The 24306-nt window shown below is 47.7% G+C and overlaps 9 protein-coding genes and 1 non-coding gene across 10 annotated transcripts; 5 read left to right on the top strand and 5 right to left on the bottom strand.

The window, feature by feature from the left end:
• Positions 1-1529: 1529 nt before the first annotated feature.
• Positions 1530-1854, top strand: BDW43DRAFT_291574 (uncharacterized protein). The gene has a single exon (XM_032043629.1). The coding sequence runs from the start codon at positions 1642-1644 to the stop codon at positions 1813-1815; it is 174 nt and encodes a 57-aa protein (XP_031895214.1). The 5' UTR covers positions 1530-1641; the 3' UTR covers positions 1816-1854.
• A 188-nt stretch (positions 1855-2042) lies between these two features.
• On the top strand, positions 2043-3307 carry BDW43DRAFT_291573 (bZIP transcription factor). The gene is made up of 2 exons (XM_032043628.1): positions 2043-2305; positions 2358-3307. Exons 1-2 carry the CDS (start codon positions 2264-2266, stop codon positions 3063-3065), a joined length of 750 nt encoding a protein of 249 aa, XP_031895213.1. The 5' UTR covers positions 2043-2263; the 3' UTR covers positions 3066-3307.
• A 328-nt stretch (positions 3308-3635) lies between these two features.
• BDW43DRAFT_219274 (endo 1,5-alpha-arabinase) lies at positions 3636-5378 on the top strand. The gene is made up of 5 exons (XM_032039380.1): positions 3636-4710; positions 4774-4802; positions 4857-4912; positions 4965-5029; positions 5114-5378. Exons 1-5 carry the CDS (start codon positions 3750-3752, stop codon positions 5137-5139), a joined length of 1137 nt encoding a protein of 378 aa, XP_031895212.1. The 5' UTR covers positions 3636-3749; the 3' UTR covers positions 5140-5378.
• BDW43DRAFT_291567 (SDR family NAD(P)-dependent oxidoreductase) lies at positions 4890-6887 on the bottom strand. The gene has a single exon (XM_032043627.1). It carries the CDS (start codon positions 6182-6184, stop codon positions 5618-5620), a length of 567 nt encoding a protein of 188 aa, XP_031895211.1. The 5' UTR covers positions 6185-6887; the 3' UTR covers positions 4890-5617.
• A 2297-nt stretch (positions 6888-9184) lies between these two features.
• BDW43DRAFT_303977 (MFS transporter) lies at positions 9185-10959 on the bottom strand (the record flags this gene model as incomplete). The annotated part of the gene is made up of 4 exons (XM_032045511.1): positions 9185-9511; positions 9562-10433; positions 10483-10763; positions 10859-10959. The coding sequence occupies 4 exons, from the start codon at positions 10957-10959 to the stop codon at positions 9185-9187; spliced, it is 1581 nt and encodes a 526-aa protein (XP_031895210.1).
• Positions 10960-13637: 2678 nt separating this feature from the next.
• Positions 13638-15276, bottom strand: BDW43DRAFT_323002 (uncharacterized protein; the record flags this gene model as incomplete). The annotated part of the gene is made up of 4 exons (XM_032049660.1): positions 13638-14002; positions 14056-14424; positions 14502-15087; positions 15143-15276. The coding sequence occupies 4 exons, from the start codon at positions 15274-15276 to the stop codon at positions 13655-13657; spliced, it is 1437 nt and encodes a 478-aa protein (XP_031895209.1). The 3' UTR covers positions 13638-13654.
• Positions 15277-16564: 1288 nt separating this feature from the next.
• Positions 16565-17740, top strand: BDW43DRAFT_315998 (glycosyltransferase family 32 protein; the record flags this gene model as incomplete). The annotated part of the gene is made up of 3 exons (XM_032048181.1): positions 16565-17033; positions 17125-17356; positions 17422-17740. The coding sequence occupies 3 exons, from the start codon at positions 16565-16567 to the stop codon at positions 17738-17740; spliced, it is 1020 nt and encodes a 339-aa protein (XP_031895208.1).
• On the bottom strand, positions 17418-19216 carry BDW43DRAFT_219253 (PIG-L family deacetylase). The gene is made up of 4 exons (XM_032039379.1): positions 18847-19216; positions 18522-18712; positions 18372-18439; positions 17418-18288 (listed from the first exon to the last, which is right to left on the bottom strand). The coding sequence occupies exons 1-4, from the start codon at positions 19127-19129 to the stop codon at positions 17925-17927; spliced, it is 906 nt and encodes a 301-aa protein (XP_031895207.1). The 5' UTR covers positions 19130-19216; the 3' UTR covers positions 17418-17924.
• Positions 19217-19637: 421 nt separating this feature from the next.
• Positions 19638-19728, bottom strand: BDW43DRAFT_t212. Its single transcript has one exon. It is a non-coding gene; the product is annotated as a tRNA-Asp (tRNA).
• A 3659-nt stretch (positions 19729-23387) lies between these two features.
• On the top strand, positions 23388-24230 carry BDW43DRAFT_315996 (extracellular proline-rich protein; the record flags this gene model as incomplete). The annotated part of the gene is made up of 1 exon (XM_032048180.1): positions 23388-24230. The coding sequence occupies one exon, from the start codon at positions 23388-23390 to the stop codon at positions 24228-24230; it is 843 nt and encodes a 280-aa protein (XP_031895206.1).
• Between the last annotated feature and the right edge of the window lie 76 nt (positions 24231-24306).

The raw sequence follows: 24306 nt of genomic DNA, 5'->3' as shown, positions 1-24306 counted from the left end.
CTGAAACTTATATTGTTATTCTTGAACTTTCAGGGTTATAGAATATATTATTATCTATCATAATAATTAAGGGGAATGAACCACTTTAGATTAGCTGACTGAGTAAGTTACTACACGTTAACTATATAGTTATGTAACTAAGTTAACGTAATCCACCATCGAGCGGCACACACTACCGAGCGGCACAAACTTTTGTTTCCTACCCCCTGAACCCCTGATATTTATCAGATCAATTTATAGTATCACCAACACATTATAATGCCTCAAAAGTCATTAGATTCAGCAGCTGAATCAGAAGGCAGAATTCAACTTGTAATTCAAGCATTTAAAAAGAGTCAATTTAAAAGCATCCGCGCAGCAGCCGCAACATATGATGTCCTATACCGGACACTTGCCTACCGAATCAATGGTCGAAAAGCACGCCTGAATGTTCCAGTAAATGGCCAGAAGCTTAAAGATTTAGAAGAAGCTTCTCTTAAGAAATGGATTCTTGATATGGATAAGCGTGGCCTCCCTCCGACTTATGATATAGTACACCAAATGGCAAATCTATTATTATCTCACCGAAAGGAGTCTGAATCTGTTGGTATAAATTGGGTTTCTCGATTTATTAAGCGACATGATGAGATTATATCTAAATATACCCGCAAGTATGATTATCAATGTGCAAAGTCTGAGGATCCAGAGGCTATCAGTCAGTGGTTCAGTCTAGTTCAGAATACTATAGAAAACTATAGTATTACTGAACAGGATATCTACAATTTTGATGAAACTGGCTTCCAGATGGGTGTGGTATTTATAGCAATGGTTATTACTGCATCCCGTCATCGAACAAGCCGGGTACGAGCTGTACAGCCAGGGAATCGCGAATGGATTACTGCTATTGAATGTATTAATGCTTCTGGGTGGTCTTTACCTCCTATGATCATTTTCTCTGGAAAGGTTCATCAGTCTCAGTGGTATCAAGGTATAGACCCTGACTGGCTGATTGGCCTAAGTGATAATGGATGGACCAATAATGAGCTTGGCTTATTATAATTAGAAAAGATCTTTGAAAAGCATACCGCAACGCGTACATTAGGAAGATATTGACTTCTGATTCTTGATAGCCATGCTAGCCATGAATCTGCAGAGTTTGATCTATTCTGCAAAAATTATCAAATTATTTCTCTTTATATGTCTTCTCATTCATCTCATAAGCTTCAGCCACTTGATATTAGCTGCTTTGCACCTCTAAAGAAAGCATATGGTACAGGGGTAACAGATCTTATTCAAAAGAGTATCAATCATATTGATAAGGAGAACTTTCTGGATCTATATAAAGGGGCTCGAGAAGCAGCAATATCAACTTCTAATATCTACAGTGGATTTGAAGCATCTGGCTTAGTTCCCTTCAACTGTCAGCGGGTGCTGGATACGCTTACTATTAAGCATATCACTCCTCCATCTACTTCCCATGGGCCTTCAGACCAGGAATGGACTGCAAAGACCCCTTATACTACTACTGAGGTGCAAAAGCAGATGCAGTATATAAAACAGCTTATCCATCGCAACTCTGAAAGCCCTCCAAATGAAGCACTCTGTCAGCTTGTAAAAGCAGCTGAATCTACTATACATGAAGTTATTCTATTACGACACCAGATGACTGAGCTTTACACTACCAATGAGAAACAGAAGCGAAAGCGCGCAGCCCCTAGATCCTATATTGCTACTGGAGGGGTCCTGACAGGGGCTGAAGGCCAGCAACTTGCTCAAGAATCTATACAGATAATGGATTTAGGGGTACCAGTTCCTAAAAAGCGTGCACCACCATGATGCAGTAACTGTCATCAAATTGGTCATATTAGAACTAGCTGCCCTAGTAGGAAATAAATTTTCTTTATATATAAACAGAGCATCATTTTAATTGCGTGGTAGTGAGATATCTCCTAGGTTTTTGACCGTGGCCAAATTGTGTGCCGCTCGATGGTGGATTACGTTATGTACAGATGATGACTAATCAATATATGACTAAGATCACAAAGCCCAAATGGAGAAAATGCGTTTATTTCTCGACTGGCGACGTCTTCCCCTATGTATTGACGCTATTCGATCTGTGTCCTGCGACTTGGTCGGACTAGAAAACTTCGAGAAGTGCACTTCTCATACTGTACAGGTTTCCTACTTCTGATATCGACCCACATCCAATTCACATCTTAGAGCGCTCATTCGCTGGACGGATAGTCATTGAGTCGAGTTGCCGAGTGTTTTAGCCAAGGCAAATATGCCTTCCCATGACCACAGAAATGTAACGACGACCGCGAAGGTTAGCCAAGGCTTAATAACGGCGTATCGCAATATTACTAATAGGACCTTAGTCTGGTCAAGCGGCATCGTCTGCAAGAGTCCGTGACAACCAGCGACGTTCTCGCGCACGACGCAAAGAATACGTCCAGGACCTTGAGCAACGATTGCGAAGGTTTGAAAGTCTTGGAGTAAAGGCAACCCAAGAAGTTCAAACAGCAGCAAGACACGTTGTGGCGGAGAATTGTCTCCTTCGTTCCCTGCTGGGGCAGCTTGGCGTGACAGACAAAGACGTCGAAGATTATCTCAAATCACACATACCACACCCTACTTCCTCGAGTTCTTCTTCGGTGAATGCCGAGCCTGTGGTAGTCTCCCACTTGGCAGCAACACATGGTAATCAAGTTGTCAAAGGCGGCTCGCTATTAACACACCAGGAGGAAGACTCATCAGACGAGACTGGTGTTAACGACTCTAACCCACTGCCGCCAGGTTCAGTTCGAAACACACCTACTAAGGTGGATAATGTCCAAGCATTTGGTCTGACGCGACCGATGGTTGTTGTCCAGACTAGTTTTGTCGACTCTAAAGATCAGGATCAGGTTAGTACACGGGATACGGGCCAAAGTATGCCATGCGAGGCTGCAGCCCGAATTCTCGCGGCTATGCAAGGCTACCAGGAGGAGCGGGATGTACGATTTGAACTCGGATGCCACAATGATTCAGATTGCACGGTGCGAAACATGGACCTTTTTGAAATATTGGACAAACGATGGGATTGAGTCACATGCTGTTAGGGTTTCTGACTGTTGACTGAGGCATCATAGAACCCTAACTTAGGAAGGGTCCCAGCTTCGTAGAAATGAATTAATAGTTCATAGAAATGAATTGTTTGCCCCAGGGACACGTCATTTTCCACGGAATCCTCTGCAGATCTTAAACCAGGGTTTATCACATCCAGGGCTTTGGATATTCGCTGCCTCATTGGACAGGCTCGTGGGTCCCCCTGAGAGCATGTGGAGACAACCATTGGCTGTGAGTCCAGAAAAGCTTGGTAGAAGTTAATTTGCGGTTATTAATATCGTTCTGGATGGTTGTCTTGCTGACCTTTTGTTTTCCTCTGCGCCCTCTTCCAAGGCGTCCTCGGTTGCATGCCCAATACTCACTTGAAACGCTCTTCCTGACCTTCCCGCGATGTGCACTGCCACCCGTCTCGACTTTCTTTCATTCAACCTAGTGTTGTATCGGGACCCTTGCGCTGTTTGAGTGGGTCTCTGAAGATCGCTGCTGCCTATCGGACATATAGGCGCTGATATCAGGCTTGAAGCATTTCAATTGCTGTCAGTATTTTTGTCGACTCCTAATTGTCCGGTTTTCCCACCATCTCCGAAACTGCAACTGTCATTTACATCCACTCTTGAGTTGACACTGTTCATAATCCTTTCGTCCGCTGGGAATGATCGACAATGCTTCACAATTACATCATATCTTTAGCCTGGCTCTTGGGCATGGTGCATACGGCACCCTCGGATATCGCCAAACCTCCAGTGTTCTCAAAAACCGAAGAATATCCGTTACCGAATCAAGGTCACCTCAACGTCCATGACCCCAATATCGTGCAATATGACAATAATTTCTACCTATTCAAAGGAGGGATCCAAGTCCCTGTATTCAAGTCTTCTAGTCTCTCAGGTCCCTGGGCGAAATTTGGGGCGGTCTTGGCCGGACCCACGGTGATCGAGAAACAGAACCGGACGCGGCCTTGGGCTCCAACAACAGTTGAGTGGAAAGGAAAGTTCTATTGTTTCTATACTGTCAGCCAAAACGGAGTCCGCAATAGCGCCATCGGTGTTGCTAGTACGGACTCGATCGATAGTGGCTCCTGGACCGATCATGGTGGCCTAATCTACACTGAAAAGGGCCCCTTATCCCATGTCTGGCCATACACGGTATCCAATGCGATTGATGCATCGTTCATAGTGGATCAACAAACCGGCCAGCCGTACCTAATGTACGGGAGTTACTGGCATGGCATTTTTCAGGTGCCATTGGCCGATGACCTATTGTCCGTCAAGAACCCCGGCAGTCCAGATGCGAAGAATCTGGTTTTTTTACCAAAAGGAAAGCCAAAACCAGTTGAGGGATCTTTCATGAGCTATAAGGAACCTTACTATTACCTGTGGTTCAGTCATGGACAATGCTGTCATTTTGGCAAAGGGTTCCCCGCTATGGGACAGGAGTATGGTATTCGTGTAGGGAGGTCAAAGGATGTGCGAGGCCCGTTTGTCGACAAGCATGGAACACAACTCACCGAGGGCGGAGGTACGACGGTCTACGGGTCAAATCATGGGATTGTCTATGCTCCTGGCGGGCTTGGTGTGTTACCGGCAAACAGCACGGATCCAGACATATTATACTATCATTATCGTACGTACAGCCCTGGAGGTCGCTTAACATTCACAGCTCTGGGCTAATAGCTCTCCCTTCTAGTTAATACGAGTGTCGGCTTCCTACACTCGGTGAGCACATACCATACCAAACTATCCAGAACCCCTAATGACCTCAATCCCTAGGATGCCACTTTAGGTTGGAACTATCTGGAGTACGAGGATGGCTGGCCCATAGCAAGGTTCGTTTTAGAATGCTGTGAAGATGGAACTGATACTGATCAGTTTTGCTAGAGCGTCCAAGAGCACCGCGCCCATTCTTCAACCTAATTACACCTTTGTTGCGCTCGCCTTATTGTGTACGTTTTGTTTGGCTCTGATCTTACTTCCGGCTCGCTTCCCTGGTCAGCAGCTTATCTTACCCCTGGTATTCCTTGTCACAGCAGGTTTCCTATGGACTTATAGGTGACATGACGACGTTTCTGATTCTGATGATTACCTGCATTTACTTATATACCCTTTTGCATGTACAAAAGAAATGAGCTTTGTCGGATTGAGATACCGATTTCCATACAGGAATAGAGGCTCCTGGCCTCATGTATAATCTATGTTCCGCAAGTGTTGCCGGGCGACATGCGTGCACATATATCGAGAACGAGATATTGGACTTTATCATCCTCGCCGCTTATTCAAGACAGCTAACTCAGGGATCCCAACCACCATCGACCGAGAGGACAGTTCCAGTTGTGAAGGAAGCAGCGTCACTGAGCAAAAACAACACCGATTGAGCCGCCTCGTCCGCCGTCCCATTGCGTGGAATGATCGTCGGTGGCTGTGTGAAACCGCCTTGGATGGCGACGGCCTTGTCGAGCAATGGTGTCTGAATAGACCCTCTACCAGCATATGAGCATTTCTCTTACTCCGCAACCAAGGTGAAAGGAGCATACTCACGGCGCAACCGCATTAACCCTAATCTCCGGCCCAACCTCCTTGGCCACACTTTTGGTCAACCCAACCACCCCATGCTTCGACGCGGAATACGCCGCATGCAATGCAAACCCTCTGACTCCCTGAATACTCGTCGCATTGACAATACTCCCCTTGCCCGCCGTCGCCGAAATACCCCTCACCTGCGCCCGGACACAATACATAGTCCCCGTCAGATTAACTCTGAGTAAGCGATCCCACTCGGCATCATCTTGCTCCGTCAACCGGCCCGTCCCGTGCTTCTTCCCAATCATGCCCGCCATATTGGCGGCACCGTCTAGTCGTCCGAAGTGCCGAACGGTCGACTCGATCCAGGCATCTACGGACGCCGAGGATCCAACGTCGACCGGCGTTGTGAGGACATTCTCGCTGTCGGAGTTGAATTGCGCGAAGGCGGAGGATAGGGCTATTTCGTCGATGTCGGCTAGGGAAAGGCGGGCGCCGTTGTTGTAGAGTTGTTTTGCGACGGCGAGGCCGATACCTGCCAGGCCGGTGACGGCGTAGACCTTCCCTCTCACTGAGTCCATTGTGTTTGGTGAGGTTTGGAAGTGGGGTGGAGGGGATGTTCTTGTACAAGTTTCATGTTCACAAATGAGGCCGAGAGGGGTAGACTCGGTCGGAGATACTCCGAATTTCAGGTGATCGACTTCTGCCAAAATTGCGGATAGATTACTTAAGATATTTATTAGTTTAAATAGATGCCTCGGTGTTGATCGTCCTGCATAACCCTAATATCCGCTGATGAGTGAACGTAGAGCTCAGACATGCGGAAGGAAGGTCGTTAGATCAGCTCTCTAAGAGACAAAGGGGATCATTGTAACCCAAGTCTCCGTCCGCATCATGAAAAAGACCTCCTATACTTCAAAGAGGCACAGTACTACATCTTAGACTCAGAAGCCGAGTCCAACCCCCATCTCTTCATCGCCGTCAATCCTCCGTCAACCAACATGTCACTCCCCGTCATGAACGCCGCCTCTTTCGAACACAAGGACGCAACCGCATGGGCAATATCAGCCGTCGTCCCGATCCTCCCAGCAGGAGTCTGACCGATAGCCTCCCTAATTGTACCCTCCGGGATCATACAGTTCCTCCTCATTGGACTTGGGGTCAAAGGGCCCCGATATCAAGTCGGGATGCTTAAGCAACGATTCCACTGGTGCGGTCGCAAGATGTTGCTCGAGTTCTGCCGCGAGAGAGCCTTGCACGCTGTGTCCGGCTGCACTGGAGATCGCGACGAGAGAGGTGCCGGCCGTGGCGTCTTCGTATAACGCGTCGATTACGTTCACTGTGCCGAGTAGGTTGACTTGGTAGATCCGGTCGGGGGGGGCTTGGTTCATGGATATGCCGGCTGTGTGGGCGAGTTTCTTTACTGCTTTGATGTCTGATACGTCGGTCTGGGTACCTTCGACATTGTGCCCTTCTTCACGGAGTGACTGGACCGCTTCGTCCAGTGCGGTTTGGGAATAATCAGCTAATAAGATGAGGTAACTGCTGCCCAGGCGGGATGGCTGTGCCCATGCCCCCGCTGCCGGTTACCACTACTACGGTCTTTGGGGCGGGCATCCTAGGTGGGAGAAGGTTGTAGTGTGTGGGAGTTTGGAATTCGGTAGATAGGGTGAGTTAGAGTACTGATGCGTTAGTGAGCCGCGTGCTGTACACTCTTCGTGGTGTTAGAACAGGCGGAGACATCTTTCGCTACCTTGCATGACTTGGTATCAAAGTGGTTGGTGCGAACTAGACGGACTGTGGAGATATGCGATGGGGACCTATTCATAAGCCAATGCATGGCTGGCCACTAAGCCTGTTAGGCTGGTTATCACAGGTGTAAGCTGACTTCTTGACTCATATTGAATACTGGTCAGGCACAGGTAGATGTTTCCGGTGTCAGCTCTAGTACGCAACACACCTCACCCAGATACGTGCCTCCATTAGACTAATTTAAGGGCGGATATAAATATCTCCTCTCTCAGCACTTTCTATCCCTCGCCTCTAGTAGCAGCATTGCTACCGTCCGGAGGAACTCAGAACGCTGATATCGCCCAAGTAGTGCGCACAATTGTCCATTGGGGACCCCTTAAAGCTAGAACAATAATCCCAGCCACCTTCTATTGTCCTCTTGCAGCTGCTTGCTTCGGTGTCCATCCTAGCCCGATCAGTTTTCTTCTAGATGAAGGAGCGCCATTGCAGAGAAGAATCCCCACCTCATTAAGAAATATAAGAATTGGGGCAGTAGCACACTTTTGTTCCCAATGAGCAAGAGTATATATACGCTGGTCCCTCCTCCACTGTTAAAGAGATCCCTCGTGGGATTATTGGGTCTGTTTCTAGAAGGGCCACGTCATATACATCATTTAGAGCAAGTAATGTTTCCGTACGTGATGTTGATGTGCTTATTGAATCGGAAGATGAGCTGGGCGAGATGACGCTTAACAGTGACGACTCCAATCCCTAAGTTAGCTACTTTACGAGAAGATGACTGCTTGATGGCTATGGGATTGGGTACCGCTGAAAGATCTGGGATATGTATTAGCCCTTTTTAGCAAGGTAGCATTGCCAATGATGGAGTTGATAATACAAGAACTTGCGCGCAAGATGGGAAATCAACTTTCAATGTACTTTTACTATTATCTATATCCCCTGCTCATGTTTAACGTAGAGCTAAGACATGAGAGGTTAAGGTGGTGTTACGAGTCAATCCGAACCCTATACACCCGGATCAACAAAAGCAATGCAAGCCATTTGAATGATGATGAACCCGTCGTGTAGCTATATTTTAGATCAGCATCGTCACCATTCAGTAAGTTACCCCTCTAAATAACCTAGCAAGTCAATCAGGGACTCAAGATGTATGCCACTAAGGTTACGGACCGATTCGTGATTGGACTGTGGCCTGTATTAAATAAATAGGGCGCACACCTTAGGCTCCTAAGGGTATATTTTTGGGAGGGGCTGAGGGTTGACTTGGGTTGCGGACTTTGCGGACGCTTGATATGAGGTGTCGGAGGTAGGGTGAGAATTGTACGGCGCTGGTGGAGTGGATGGTTAGGATGTTGGGGGAGGCAGTGGGGAATGAGGTTGTTGAGGAAGCTAAACATGCAAATTTGCAGACGGGGGATATGGATTGGTTGCGCAGGCAGATGCCGCATGGGTTTGGGCCGGTGTTTATGATAGTTATGAAGAGGGAGGAGGATGCGAGGCGGTTACCGAGTAAGCTGAGAGGTTTTCAGTATGTGGAGAACTTGATTAAGTGGAGGAAGATGTCGAATTTTATGGCTGGGAGGGTTAAGCGGGTTAGTGTTAGTATTGAGGCTTTTGAGGATATTCGTGGAGGAATATGGATAATGGGCTTAGGGCTTTATTGGAGGAGAGTCGGGAGTAGGGAGTTCAGCTTTCATGGAAGGGATGGTCTTTGCTATTTTGCTTTCGGTATTATCAGTCTTTGGTTCGATTTTGTAGTTCGGTCTTGTGACGAGGAACGCTACTTATATGCAAGTTTGTTACAGCTGATTATGCCCATTCTCGCATATTCAGTCTTTTAGAACGGCATGCTTGCTCCTCTTCCGTAAACGCGGCCCATAGTAGTACAGCAGGTATGGGATAACTGCCATCACAGCACTGATAGCACCCAAGACAGTGAGTGTATAGTGGGTGCCATATCTCTTGTAGATTGTGCTTCCAGCCACCAGAACTCCACCTGAGACCAAGTATCGCGCGAATACCGTAAATCCTAAAGCGGAAGCGGAGTATACATTATACGTGTCAATGATATACATATTTGCGCTGATGAAGATGGTGGTTACACCGTAGCCGAATACTACGGACGCAGCGAGAGGGGACCAGACGCTGATTGAAGGCTAACTGCTCATTACTAAGGTGGTCATTGGAAGATATAAGGGAAACGTACGTGGGCAGTCCATCCCATCCAGAAGAGACCTATTGGGACTGCAGGACCACCACCGAGCATGGCATACCACAGTCGAGTCTCTGGTCGGATCCGGGCCGTTTCGGCGTATTCTTTGCGGGTCCATGAGTATATGACTGGGACAATTAGACAGACTAGGACCATTCCGACGAATATCCCACACCAGGCCATGCTAGTAAGTCCCTGTGAAAGTCCGTATGTCTCTCCGAAGATAAATCTGTAGCCTTCCAGGAATGTGAATAGGATGATAAAAATAACCGTAAGATAGAGGGATATCAGGATAATAATCGGTTCCGAGTAAGGCCACGCAAAAGGCCTATAGATCGCAATAACTATTCGCCGTTGCAAGGTCTCTGATCTCAATTCCATAGGCGCGTTGTACCGCGAATCTCCGGTTTGCTTACGGAGGGCGGACGCTTTCCATTGTAGCAAAAGGCCTCCGTATGTCTCGGGCTGTAGGAGGGCCACTGCCACCAGCACAGCGCCTCCCAGTATCAGGATGATCCATTCCAGCCAACGCCATCCGAGAGTGGATGGAATGAAGCTCCCGATCATCTGTCCAAGGATGGCACCACCTAACGCGGGAATGGCGTATATAATAAATGCATATGTCTTTTGTACTGGATCCCACAGATCTGCAACTGTCCCACCGGCGCAGCTAAGGGGCGTGGAGCCGAAGAACCCAGCAATGAAGCGAAACACAAGGTGACTCGGAAGATTAGGTGCCAAGGCAGCTGCCATGATAAACAGGAGAAACAGAACCATGGTTGAAATGTACACAACATTGCGGCCGAAAGTTTCTGAAAAGGGAGCTGAGACCAAGGAACCGAAAGCAAACCCGATCAAAAACAGGGCTGGTACAGTTAGCACTGCCAAGTTAAGAAGTAGTCCAAGGCCGGATACCTGTTGTCAGAGACCCCACGACTTCCGAAGTATTGAATTCCTCGATGTACTGGGATACCCCTGCAGCATCAATGGTTGAAGCCGCGGTGACACAGACCCCAATCAGAGAGACAAGGACCGTCATGAATACCTTTCGTGCAACACTCCAGTTCACGGGATTGAGTTTATCATCTGGACCTGCCCATCCAACGTGGATTACTGAATCACACGACGTCTCATCGCTGGAGACATCGGAATATGGTGGTGGCATGGAGGGAAGCTGGAGGGCAACATGTTGGTTACTATGCCGCGGCCAATGTCAGTTTACCAGTATACAAACACGTATATATCCATATCTTTCATATACCTCAGAGGATCCGAATATATTTCTGCTTACCTTGTCCCATGTTCACCACCGCAGGTGCACTGTTTCTCACACCCAGCTAGTTCTTGGGCAACCGCTTGGTGAATCCTTCTAGATTGAAGTAGTGACTCCATCTTGCTAGCTAGATCACACATATGATCGTAGAATCAAGTCTTCTCCCATGTAATATATAACAATCGTATAAAGAATTCGGGGTTGGGTTTTTACTAAGTAACCCTACATTATAATAGAAGTCTTTCCTTGTTGGAATAACCAAAGCAAATACCGGTTATAGAAATCATCCTGACCAGGTTCCACTTCACAGCACATCCACCCATCTCATCTCCATTTCATCAAAGTTCCTGCCTATGTGTGGGGCATCAAAGGATAAGCCGGTGATGCGATCGCCGTGGGATGAGTATTTGGCCCAATTCAGAGACAGGGGCTTGTAAGTGCATATTCAACAGCCTGATCCTGATTTGGGATCATATATAATAGGAAGGTATCTACATGCAACTACGCCCCTCGCCCCTCACCCTATGGAGGGGAACATAGGGTGAGAAAGCTGCCATGCATAGAGTATCGTTCTACTTGAATCGCATTTTAAATCGCTCCAATTCCAGACATATAACTACAGATAGTAGCTGTCTACAGCAATGAGAATCCCTGTGTCGATATGGGTACTAATGGCTTACTTATAACATTATGTCCAGGATGGCTATTGCCTAATCAAGCAAGGGATCTTCGCATGGTCAAGAATGCGCCATGGCATGCCATACCTGCGCAATTAAGGGAGCATTTTGCGGCAACTCACACTCCCCTGTGTGCCACAATACGTGATAGCGTCAATTCCTCCACTCGATAAGGGATAGACCAGCATTTTTGGTTGAAAGCTCCGAAGGGACTATCCACCATTAGACACTCTGTCAGTATACATAAATGATCGGGTAGCTATAGATGATGCCGATATCCAACCCATCTCCCTTTCTACCCTTCTCAACCTTCAGTATTCCCAATATGCCTCCAATGAGTATTACTTCAGTAAAGTCCAGGCTCCTTGGATTTACGAAACTCAGAAACAGTCAGGATCAAGGTGGTTCTGTCATTTGCAAGGACGGGTACGGTTAGCGCTACCAATATGTTACTAGAGATTGACAATGGATAGGGCAGCTATCGTCAGTCTTCAGAGCATTTCAAGCTTCGAACATAAATACCAGAAGAGACACAATGGTATACATACCATGCACATATTATATTTGTTTACCATACTCACTTCATCTGTAGGCGATCAGTGTTTTGGATCCTGCTGTAGGGGTCCATCCCGAAGAGCTGGGGATCAGTGTTTTGGATCCTGTTGCCGAGGGTCCCAGTGATATGTCCGGACATTGCTTGTCTGGGGGTGGCACTTCTAGTTTTCCTACCCTGCTCTCGTAGGTAGCCAGGCATCTGAAACAAGATAGTGGATCACATCGTGGTTGCTGGATTACAGTGAATAACTAACGCCTCTTCTCTCTGCTCATCTACTTTCTCTCTACCAAAGTTTAATATCAAGTGAACTCATTCTAGAATACTGATGTTATGTGAATGAATACTCTAAACTAAGGACGAGATCATTCACTGTTCCAGACTTTCATCCTATATATTTCCACCTTTCCCCCCTCGTCCTTTCTTTCCTTTCTTCTCTTTTTCCTTCATCTCCTCCGGCCCGAGAGACGGCTGCAGCTACCGCAATCCTTAACTAGCTAGCCATCATGGTTTCTCAACCTATATCTGGGGGCTTGTAGCAAAGAATGTCTTAGCAGAAGTTGGTGACCTTAATTAATTGTTGTTATTATTATATTGCTTTGCGGACCCAAATTCCGCAAATTTTGTGGAATAGACCCAAGACGGCATCACTATACCTGATGATATACTTGAACAACTGGGTTCTGTACTGGAATGAGTGAATGTGAACTCCAAAGGCTATGAATTGTACTGGGATGGTGACCTACTCCCCAAAGGGTTCCGGCTAAAGGGACACTATTGGCATTGTAGGACGTTGGACTTGAGGCTTACGGATAATTTAACGTAGATTACCTGGACCTACTCGCTTCATCCACAGAGACTGTCAATGTCGATGGGGAGTTAATGTAAACCTGCGATCTCGTGGGGTCCATCCGACAAAGCATTGAGCTCAAGCCAGAGTCCACTATTTATGTATTTGACTCCCTGGCCTTCGTTTCCCTTGCTATGTCGGGCGTAGTCTAACCCGATAAACATTTACGAGAGACTCGCGTACCCTAAAAACCTACTCTCTACCAGATTTGAATGTCTGTAATCCTTTTGTCGTATCATTTCCTGTGTTATTTGTGCTGACACGCATCCGGTGGTATTAGATGATTCTGGGCGTAGCTCCGTGAGTATATAGGTCACAAGGAGAATGAAGTGGCGGGCAGGACAGGACGAGAATCCTAGCTATGGGTTTATCTTCTTTTCTCACGGCGGGTGGATATGCGTAGCTTTTATGACCCAAGTTCTTTGTTTCCAATGAAGATTTAATGTCTAGCCCTTGTGCCCTGCAGTGCGTGTAAATACAGATCTGTATGTAAGGCAAGTACAGCATAGCTTCGAAGTGTTTTGTTTCGATCTTTTCTCTTTACTTTTCTTTCATTTATTTCGGTCCCTACTTTTGTGGTTAATAGAACATATTCATCACACTGGTTTGACGCCTCCACTACAAAAGGCTGCAAATGGATTCTGTATCAAATTGCTTGAGCAATAACTATAGATGTGGGTATACTATCTATGTCAGCAGACATTTATATAACTCACCAGCATACATATCTATCTCTATAGCTTGCTCTGTGTCCCAGCAGCCTTATTAGCTCTCTTCCACATGCGGATCCGCCGTTGATGTCCAGCATTGAAAGTATGCACCCACTGCTGCTTGAACGGCGGTAGTCTCCGTCCCGGTTCTCCCTCGGCAGGCTCGCCCGCGAGCTGTCGGAGCTGCTCGAAGTACGTCTCAAAGTCGGGGTTCAGCATTAAGAATCCCGGGCCATCACCCTTCTTCGCGATGCGGTCTTCTTCCCACCTCCGCTGCTCTTCCAGAGACGGCAGCTGTGCCTTTCCGGCCAGAACGCGCGCGGCGGCTACGGCTTGCCATTCGAAGACTTTGAAAGTCAACCCAGCACCAACCTCCTCAAATCAGTTATTGGAAATTGTCAAGTGGGTATTCAGATATTACATACCGCTCCTAAGAACACTAGAGAGGGATCCCGCTGATGGAACACGTGCAAATAGAGATCCGGTACACGGTTGTTTCGAATTGGGATATCGGGTAAGAAAGGCAAGGTCCATGTGAAGCCAGTACCAAAGATGATATGGTCCACGTCTGATACTGAAGTCCCATCTTCAAAGTGCACTGTCCGCTCCCCATTATCGCTAGATATGTGCGAGATCGGTGGTCGACGCTCGATCTGCGGGTGCCTGAATGCTTCGTCTCCGAAGTAAGCGTTGTATTTTCCGCGCACAACAGCATAAACGGGACTCTTTGCATGGTTCACCAGACTAACGGCGGTGTCTGCCGCGGAAACAGAAGCTCCAACGGTGATTACGCACTGTTGACATACCAGTCAGCTGAACCATCAAAGAGAGATGTTTTTCTTCAAACGCTTGCACATCAGAGACATCTTACCTTGCCCTTGTACCGTTCGGGGCCACGGTACTGCTTCGTATGCTCCACACTGCCTGGGTATTTCGCCGCAAACTCTTTAAGTCCTGCGATTGCAGGTACATATGGTACCGCATAATGCCCTGAGGCAACCACCAAAGCATCGAAGGTTTCGGTCCACCAGTAATCGAAGCCATTCGGTTGACCAGCACGCCGCAAAGTCAAGGTCCATTTGCCGGTCTTGGCATCCTTTTCCGCTCTCTCAACAGTCGTATTGTACTCCACAAGATCTTGGTAACCATTTCGGTTTAATAGATCCTCGATATACTGCCTGATCACCGTGTGATGGCGGAAAGGAGTATCCGGTCCATGGACGCCAACAGACCATTCCGAGAGGATTCTCGGAATCTGTTCCTGAGAGTACTCCATGACCGAGGCATCCACATTGGCGTGCAAAGTGGGGTAGACGTGAGAGTCAAAGTAGCGATGCTGAGACAATGTGGGAACATGTTGAGGCAGATTGGCGGGAATTGGAACCGGCCCATCTGCAGTTCTGGCTGAAAGGTTGTCAATATCCAAAGGTACAGCATTCTCGTTTTCTCGTGAGACCCTAGTTTCCGTTAATCAAATTGATGCGCTAATCGATTTCGCAGAAAGTTGCCTACCAACACCCGCCGGCCTTTTCTTGTCTTTCAAAGACGCGGATTAAATCGAACGAGTTTTCCTGAACTAGCGCATCGACCGCAATGGCTCCAGCAGGACCGGTGCCGATAATGGCGATACTTTTATTTTGGGACATCTTGCTTGGATTTATATACGTGGTATTGGGGTTTGAGATTTGGTAGCAAACAGAAATCTTATCATTTTATCTTCTCGGCGTCTGGTCTTTGGCGAATGTTGATGCAAACACCGAGCCCGATGGCATCAGTGTGGACCATTCACCGACAGACTTTGTTTGTATGGGTAATCACGGCTAAATTTAATCTCACTTGACAGGTTTTTGGTCAGACTGTACGAGGGTTCTTTTTCCCCCTTCATCTTCTTTATCTACTACCATTGGTATTGGACAAACGCCGATAAGCCCGGGCCAATGATTGATGTGTTCCTGAGGCACCGCGTTCATTTGATTTTTCAATTCTATGGCTTTTACCGAGATTGGTGTAGTGAGTGTACAAATAGATATTATTGGACCATAATTCATCACTAGTGCGTTTCGATCATAGTTCTCCGTTAAGGTTCGGGCCCTTACCGACTCGGGCATGATGAACTTCCTGTAAATTTTAGTGTTCATGCTTAATCGCATTAGGAATGTTAGTAGAAACACCAAGTAGATCTTGATGTTCATATATCAATCAGGGCCTCGATGCAGTAGTACTACTTACTACTAGTCGCAGTAATTCAATATGTACCAAGCGATATCACACAACAACTTCTCATGAAACGGCTCTGTGTTATCCCTAGTGATTAATAGAGACAACTTCAATCTAGCCGATTGTATTTAGACGTACTACGGACTATGGAACTCCTAGTGGCCTTGAAATGGTGTCATTCGTGCTACTCTGGACACCCGACTGATACATTCCTTTCCTGTTAGTCATCATGGTGGTAGATGTGATGTAACACACATGACACATGAGAGGGAAAAGAAAAGAAGGAAAATACTGGCAAATCAGAGAGGGTATAGACGAGGAAAGGGATATGCAAGAATGTAACCGCATCGAAATCCGAGGCTTGGCATTGGTGAAGGAACAGGGTCTATGCTGCCTCCAAGCTTAGCTTGCATGCTGTAGATCCCAATGGTCAAGCCTCGTTGGCAGTCACACGGGGTTGTTTGCTGCTTGTAAGTTTACGAGCGTTGTTGCCTTTTTATGCAGACACTGTACCCTCCAGCCTCAACAATACCATGTTCCCTTTTCATTGCTGTGCAACAATATACCATTCTACATGCCAACCACATCCTTCCACATTTTTCGCCCCGTCCCCCCACCATATCGCCTGACGGACATTTGTCAGTCTTAAAGTCAGTCGCCTCTGTTGCCAAACAGTCTGGTCTTTTACGTGTCGACTGACGGCAGACATTGTCAGTCATGTTTTGCTTGCGAGCCCACCTACTCCTTTTTATCATTCTAGCGACCCTCCTGCTCTTCCTCACATCGCCATTGGCTGCCCAGCTTCACCTGTTACTCCGAATGCCTTTCGTCTGGAAAGAGTCCGCCACCAAATCCATCATCTCACTAGATCGCGACCAATTCGACGTCACATTTCGCGCATACGATACTATACCACCGACATCAGAACTAGAAAGCCCGCCTCTGATTCCCAACACACTGCACCACGTCCACCTGGGCGGGTCAGAGATTCGACCGGAATGGCAGGCAGCCAGAGAAGAATGTCTGAGGATACATCCAGAATGGGAGACCATTTTCTGGGACGATGCGACAGCCAATAAATTCATTCGGGAAAACTTTCCGCATCTGAAGGATACATGGAACAACTACCCATACCTCGTTCAGAAGGTGGATGCGCTGCGATATATGATTCTATACAAGTACGGAGGTGAGTTGAGCTCCTTGTATCGCTAACGCACGGGCTGCGGCCCCGTTGCGGGGAATGAGGACAGTGCGTTCCATACTTATTTCTATCACAGGCGCGATCCTGGACTTGGACCTTGTTTGCAAGCGGTCGCTGGAGCCACTGCGGAGATTTGATTTCGTCGCTCCCGCTGCGTATCCGGCTGGGTTTTCTATTGGGATGCTCCTGTCCAGCCGGAATAACTCTTTTGTTCGTGATTTGATTTACAACCTGCCTCGTTTCAATCGGCGGTGGTTCCTCCTCCCATATGTGACTGTGATGTTTAGTACCGGGTGTCATTATGCGTCGTAAGTTGTTTGTCTGTCTCTTTTGCTATCCGATGATATATCGTACTAAGTAGAGTTTTGCGTAGGACGATCTACACTACTCAGTTTAATCGAACTTCGCTCCGTATTTTGTCCGGTCCACCCGATCGTCCGAATATGCACATGCTGAATGGGTTCGTGGATACTCCGCTCTTCCGACATCTAGGGACATCGTCCTGGCACGCGAACGATGCGCTTTTACTCCGGATGGTCGAGGGGGTGGGGAATCGAGTGCTGTATTGTATTCTCACCGTAGCCATGGTGGGTGGTTGTATAGTAAGTTTGACGGTGATTGCCGCGCGACGACGCGGGACAAAAGTGGAGACGTCCACGTCGATCTTCAAGGTCTCGGAAAAGGTTGTTTGATACTCGATTTTTCTTCTCTCTCTTCTACATCTCTTCTTCTCTTTGTCGCTTTTCCCAATGTGTTTACTGAGAGCAACGGGCGAGCTACGCATCATGTACAGTACATACAGTAACCACCTAGGACTACGGTAATCCGCATAATATTAAATTCATCGCCAAAAACCCCATACTCCAAACCATCTAATTAGACCATCTTTCTCAGGTCGTTATACCACATATACCGACTGATGAGCAGATAAAACACCCGATCAAAGGAATACTGACTCCCATGTTGACCGAATGCCCTCCGCGCTTGGAAATACGTCCGCCAGTCACTAACCAAAAGCGCCTTATCTTCATACGGATCCTCACGTGGCTTGCCGCCCTTCCCATCCCCAACTTTGAGCCCATCATACTCCGGCGGAGCCGTCAAAAGCGCCTTCAGAATACGACCTGCAAATGGCACCGACGTCGGAACCAAATCAACCAGCCCGGCATACTTCCGCAGCAGGAACTTAGTCTGCAGCGCATATGCCGGGGGGCCTTGTGCATTCTTCGATATATATTTACTACATCAACCGTCAACCCACATCCACACACCAAAATACAAACAAAATAAACAAAGAAATAAAGAGAGAGAGAGAAAACAAACCTCACACCAGCGCTAACCGCCCGATGATTAATATGTCCCGATATACCCCCGTCATCAAACGTAATGATCTACCACGCATATAGTCAGCTCAGCACGACAACAAGGAAAGAAAAAGAAAGCGAAGGTAAGATTAGGGGGAAAGAAACTCACCAAATCAATATTCCATTTCTTGACGTGCTGCGCCACGAGCTCCTCAATTAGATCCTCTCGCCACCATCTCTGCGGATTATCTTGCAGTTCGTAGTGGTCGAGATTCACGCATCGCTCGGCCTTGATTCCCAGTTCAGCGCAACTGCGTTGGAGTTCGCTGTGGCGGAGGTCGCCGATGCCTTCGTAGTTGCCTTTTCAGGAGGAAGGTTAGTTATTAGATGGGTTTGATGCTTTGTTTGAGCAATGGATGGTATGTAGTTGTTTTCTCGCTTGTATAGCTTGGGTAGATAGTGATAATGGGTATGGACAGGGGATTTATGCATACCGGATGATATCGCTAATAGAGCGCGATTGACCGTCGCATCTTTGCTGCGGTAGAGGATGCTGGGGCTGAAGAAGAGGGTCTCGTCGTCAGGATGCGCGGTCACAAGGAGGATGTTCTTGGCGGTGCGGAATGCGCTGGGGACGAGACGGGGATCATTGGCGAGGTAGGCCAGGAGATGATAGAGGAAGACGGGGGTGATGATGAAGGCCGCGATGAGCGTGAAGGCGAGGCTGGAGGGCCTTTTCCAGGCGCGCTGGATTAGGTGTCTGATGAAGTGCAGCATTGGGCCATTTGCTAGGGAACAGGTGGTTGTAAGTGTGGGTTGTTTGTATGGTCTTGAGTTGAATTGCAAGGGTTGGTTACACCAGGCAATAAGGCAGTCATTATTCGTCTGCCTAATTTAGGTTAAGGTTCATTCTAGGCAATATCCACTCTTGACATGTTGTTAGTTTAGTATAAAAAAAGGGGTGGGGGGGTTAATAATATCTTGGACTTGAGGAATGCTACCTTCATTCTAGGATCCCTTCTTTTCCAATACCCTTTCATTGGATGACTGTTCAACTGTCCATTTATATACTTTTGAATGGCATGCGTGCAAAGCTGAAGCAATACTATTTGTCAATAATCTACGAATATATAGATAGTAAAGATGAACTACGTAGGACATATATTTATCTGTGAGGGACAAACGGACTTATATCCCGAGAAAATACAACTTAAAGCACCAATAAGATTAGTTAAGTAACTGTAGCAGATGTTCCAAAAAGAAACAGAAAGAGAAAAAAAAGAATCTCCCCGACTGGGAGTCGAACCCAGGTCTCCCGCGCTTGTTTCTGATTTTAGAATGACAAGCGGAAATCATGACCGTTAGACCATCGAGGATTAGTCATCGATAAGAGCTCCCTAGTTTGGTTTCTTCAGGCATGAACTACAAGATTGATGTCTACATCTACATAGATACTTTGTTGAGTCACAATTCATGACATCCTTTATAATATTCGATCACAACGATGTTTCAAAGTGAGATAATCTCGTAATATAGTACATCATTTTTTAGCTCTAAAGGTGCTTACTGATGCTAATACTGGAGTGTATTGAAGCTGTTTCAAGCGATATTTGCTTGGTCGCTAAGTATAGCCAATTTTTCAATTTTTTTCATCATTTCTGAGGGCAGAAGGAATGAAGGACCCTGGGTGTTTCTTTTTTTTCCCTTCTGGCTCTCTTTGTCGGGCCGAAGCTCAGCTGCTTCACAGACTGAACAAGTGCTATGACTACGTCTTGGGCTAGAATGACCATGAAGCCACACACGCGGTTATAATAACTATTCTGGTGGTTCTTTATCTTAGTGGAATTGTTGGGGGTCAACAAGAGCTAACACACGTTATGCAATGACTGAGGTGATGTATCGCAGGGTATACGGTGCACAAATGATGGCACCGAAGGCGAGTTGTGATGTCTGAGCTCGGCGTCACGACGTACGTTGAGGCGAGAATTGTGATAATCAAATTTTGGTTTCACGTCGAAGCCACGCCTTCTATTTCGTGAAGGAGGCAACCCTTCGGCATCCCATGCTTGGAAAATGAGAGAACAAGGTAATATGATGCTATCTATCCTACGTCTAGTGTCAGGACATTCCAGCATATGGCCTATCCAATACTGGCGTCTCGATCCTCAATGAACGCAAGGTGATGAATGTGCATTAGAGGTCGGCGGGTAAAGAGATTGATCGATTAACGAGTTCCTTGTGGCGGCTTCCGCCTGTGATACATAGCTCCCAGCAAGTAACACGGGGGATGCTGCGAAGCCGGAGGATTACTTAAAACACTCCAGCGTGTCCGGTGAGCCGCGTCATCATCAATCTATCTCAGATGCTGTTGCAAATTATTGGCCCGAACTTTCCCCGTGTAACGGAAAAGAGTGACGGGTTGAATGTCATACTAACTCGCTGGTGCTGCAGCTACGTCCTGCATGTTTCTCTTAATTCTCGACAGCACCCGAGCTCCATCAGGATAGTAACGCTTGTAGGCGCCTTGAGAGGGTTGGGTCTGGGCGGTGCGTCCTACACGAAGCGATACTGCTTTGAAGCCGTGTAAAAATGCCTTCACCGAGGACAATATCAGACCATTGCCCTATTGGCTCTAACGATCGGCGATTTTGAACCCACACTAACCGGATTTTTATGGTTAGTCTTTTTACCTTAGTTCTCTATCACATCCGAAGCCAGCCATACTATTCTTTGGGGAAGGATACGGCGCGTGAGTTCTACTCTCGAAAGAGGTTACCTTTGTTCCCTACCATAGACGGTTAATTTAGAGACCTTTGAATTGTTCATATTTTGTGACATGGAAACTCTACCCCGTATATGCTTATTCAGTATTCGACTCCACATTGGCTGGTCAGGATGCCAAGGTTCAACTGCCGGCTGGTAAAACCGGGTATCAGACAAATATAGCGACATGACCAAGAGACTCGAGAGACAAGAGTGCATACCCGTTCCTCCGTACTTCAATCTTAAATCGTGTCAAATGCCCCTAAAACTTTTTTTTTTTTTTTTCGATCAGCTCCGTTCGACAATCCCTACACTTCTCTGCAGTCAGCCCGAAACGGTGATGATTTCAGCTTTGATCCATCGAGGCGAGCCCAGACCTTGAGTCCGGGTATTGCCTTGCTTGCTGGCACTTGGGATTTGGAAGGAGATTCCGGAGGCTTGGCAGATGCTTGAGCTGATCTGATAAGGTGTGACTAGTAGCGTGAATATTTGGAACGGACCATTCGCCTAAATGGTGTGGGGGGAAGTCAAATCAATTGGATTGTTTCATCATTGAGCCAGTGGTGGATGCCTAGCTGACGACGACTAGGACTTATCCCGGATCGCGATGACGCTTATTGTGTGGTCGAGATGTCCTCCTTGGCAAATTCAAGTCGGGTGTGTCCAATATGACTATGTATTACCTAACATGTTCATTTATTGAAGCTTCAAAACAAACCATGGTGGATAGAAAAAGACCATCTCAATAAAAGAAAGAACACCAAGAGAAGATCATCCTTAATCAGCGGCATTGGGAATTCCAGAACAAACTTCATAAGGGAGGAGCCATCGAATCGAATTGAATTTGAATGACCCACAAAGCTATATTCTATGGTATGTGCCGGGTTGAAGGTCACTAAGCTCGGTACCGGCATTTGAAGTGATAGATGTTGAAGTTGAGACTTCGGGGTGGAGGAAGCATCCCCGCCTCCGGCACCCGTGCGTGATTTCCTTTCATTAGTATCTTCATTCAATCTACTTCTGACCTTCAACGTTGGATTTTCCCGCCGCTCGGCCTTTCCGGACCCCATACGCGCCTTCATCCCTCCAATAAATGTTGCAGTAACAAGTCCCGATCGTTTCTAGGTCCAAATAATCCGTTCCATGGCCGTATTGTCGGGTTCCTTTAAGACTCTGGTTACCTATTGGGCCAGCCAGATTGGTCCAGTGGTTACTTCATTATTGATCGTCGGGACTACGTACTCTTAGTTGCTGTTTACTTAGTGCCAAGCTTCTCTTCTCTTCTACAGTGCCGACTTCGCGCCACATGGTCTGACTCCTTGACTAAGATGACTTCAAATACACTGACGCTGCGCTATCCCGTACCCCTTTCCAGGGGTTCAAACAAAGGCTGTCTGAAGTTTGGGTCCGTTACACCAATTGGAATAAGTTGGTGGCTCGACAGACCACAATGTCGATCTGAGCAACGCTCACGTGGGTACCCAATGGGATTGGACGTTGATCATCTCGCGGTGGGTCTACTCTCCATAGACACAAAGATCTTCGTCTTAAATGCAAGCGCTTCGAGCTTAGGGTTAAATTTCAAGGCGTCTGGTTGAGTGCCCCTCAGTGCTTCCGCTATGATTAGAAATATCACGTCAGGAAGTTGAGAATGAGATGTCTATATCTGACAAGATGGTGTGCGATTTCATCATAGTCCAGACAGGCCCTTGTGTTCAGGGTGCGCGCAGGGTATACTCAGCGTATACTCAAACTGGTCCTTGCGAATGTATGCTTGTAATTTGCTTCAACATCGGCTTGAGTACCGGGACTTCGTACGCCAGGTGGCCCTTGCAGTCCAAGTTCACTTCTAGGGCTACAATCAATTTACCCGAAAGCACCTCCTAGGCCGTGGGGAAGAAGCCCCGTTTAGGGAATGATACACAAGACTCGACCTGATTCTGATGTGGTTCCACGATGTTCCACCTCTCAATATTAGGTTTGGCATACATGAAAGCGAACCCCTGCAGTCCGAGCTTGGGATCTACATCCAACTTTGATGAGGTGCTCGTGGCTAAGATGTACCATTTTTCGATCAACTCTGGTCAATCGGCATAATAGCCCCTGACCTTCGACCTCTATAAAACCCAGCTATCCACCCATGGATTTGATCTCTCCCCAGGACCAACCTCAATATCAATCTTTAAGTGAATCTGGCATTCCTTAGAAGCACTCCTTTCGAAAACTATCTTATACTCTAATTATATTCTTTAACTTTCAAACCGTCATTCAAATGAAGTTCTCCAACGCTGTTGCTCTGGGCCTTGTGGGCTGTGCCCTTGCTTTGCCCAAGCACATCCAGGGCGAAGGCCAGTCTCTCCCTAACCAACCATCCGGCTTTCCCATCCCATCTAGCCCCCCGTCTGAGGGCCAACAAGGCGGTGACGAGGGAGGCTTCCCGTTCCCTACTCCCAGCGGCGGATTCCCGTCCGGCTTTCCCACTCCTTCCGGCGGCGCTGGCTTCCCTGCTCCCTCCGATGACGCGGGATTCCCCGGGCCATGGTTCGACAAGCATCAGAAAGGTTTTCCGTTCCCTGTTCCTTCGGGCGTTCCTTCCGGCGTTCCTTCCGGCATTCCGTCCGGTCTCCCCTTTCCATCCGGATCGCCCTTCGGTGGCTTCCCGGCTCCTAGCGATGGGCCCGCCCCAACCGGCCTTCCCTCTCAGAAGCGTCAGGAACAGGAAGAAGGCAGTGACGAAGAAGAGGGCGACGACGGGTCCTTTCCCACTCCCTTAGGTGCTCCTGACTCCGCCCCCAGCGGAGAGCCTGACTTCCCTGCCCCCTCTGGCGGAGCGGAATGGCCCGCCCCCAGCAGACAGCCTGATGGACCCGCTCCTTCTGGCACGGGATTCCCTACTCCCAGCGGCAGTGGCTTCCCCGGCGGCCACCACCGGGGAGAGGGTCACCGCGGCGGCAAGGGCCATCATGGCGAGGGTTACCACGGAGAGGGCTCCGGCTCTAAGCCATCTGGAACTTCCTTCTCCAAGTCCACCGGTGGCTTCACCAACGGTCCTCGTCCGACTGCTTCCGGCTCTTTCCCCGCTCCGAGAGGATCGGTCTCTCGCTTCTTTACTTAATTGACCTGACGCTTCTCGGGGGTATTGCAGAGATGCGGATTGATATCGGCTATTGCTAACTGGGGAGAGTGTGATG

This window comes from Aspergillus alliaceus, assembly GCF_009176365.1.
Source record: "Aspergillus alliaceus strain CBS 536.65 unplaced genomic scaffold BDW43scaffold_66, whole genome shotgun sequence".
Taxonomy (NCBI): Eukaryota; Fungi; Ascomycota; class Eurotiomycetes; order Eurotiales; family Aspergillaceae; genus Aspergillus; species Aspergillus alliaceus.
Note: the sequence above shows the minus strand (reverse complement) of the source record. Positions and strands in the feature narration are given on the sequence as shown.

Excerpts from the sequence above, each read along its gene's own strand:
- BDW43DRAFT_291567 (XM_032043627.1), bottom strand. The coding sequence starts at position 6,184 with ATGGACTCAGTGAGAGGGAAGGTCTACGCCGTCACCGGCCTGGCAGGT.
- BDW43DRAFT_291573 (XM_032043628.1), top strand. The coding sequence starts at position 2,264 with ATGCCTTCCCATGACCACAGAAATGTAACGACGACCGCGAAG. Across the intron at positions 2,306-2,357 it reads ATGTAACGACGACCGCGAAG|TCTGGTCAAGCGGCATCGTC; the intron begins GTTAGCCAAGGC and ends ATAGGACCTTAG.
- BDW43DRAFT_219274 (XM_032039380.1), top strand. The coding sequence starts at position 3,750 with ATGCTTCACAATTACATCATATCTTTAGCCTGGCTCTTGGGCATGGTG. Across the intron at positions 4,711-4,773 it reads CATATTATACTATCATTATC|TTAATACGAGTGTCGGCTTC; the intron begins GTACGTACAGCC and ends TCTCCCTTCTAG. Across the intron at positions 4,913-4,964 it reads GATGGCTGGCCCATAGCAAG|AGCGTCCAAGAGCACCGCGC; the intron begins GTTCGTTTTAGA and ends CAGTTTTGCTAG.
- BDW43DRAFT_219253 (XM_032039379.1), bottom strand. The coding sequence starts at position 19,129 with ATGCTGCACTTCATCAGACACCTAATCCAGCGCGCCTGGAAAAGGCCC. Across the intron at positions 18,440-18,521 it reads AGAAATGGAATATTGATTTG|ATCATTACGTTTGATGACGG; the intron begins GTGAGTTTCTTT and ends TATGCGTGGTAG. Across the intron at positions 18,289-18,371 it reads GCGGTTAGCGCTGGTGTGAG|TAAATATATATCGAAGAATG; the intron begins GTTTGTTTTCTC and ends CGGTTGATGTAG.
- BDW43DRAFT_291574 (XM_032043629.1), top strand. The coding sequence starts at position 1,642 with ATGACTGAGCTTTACACTACCAATGAGAAACAGAAGCGAAAGCGCGCA.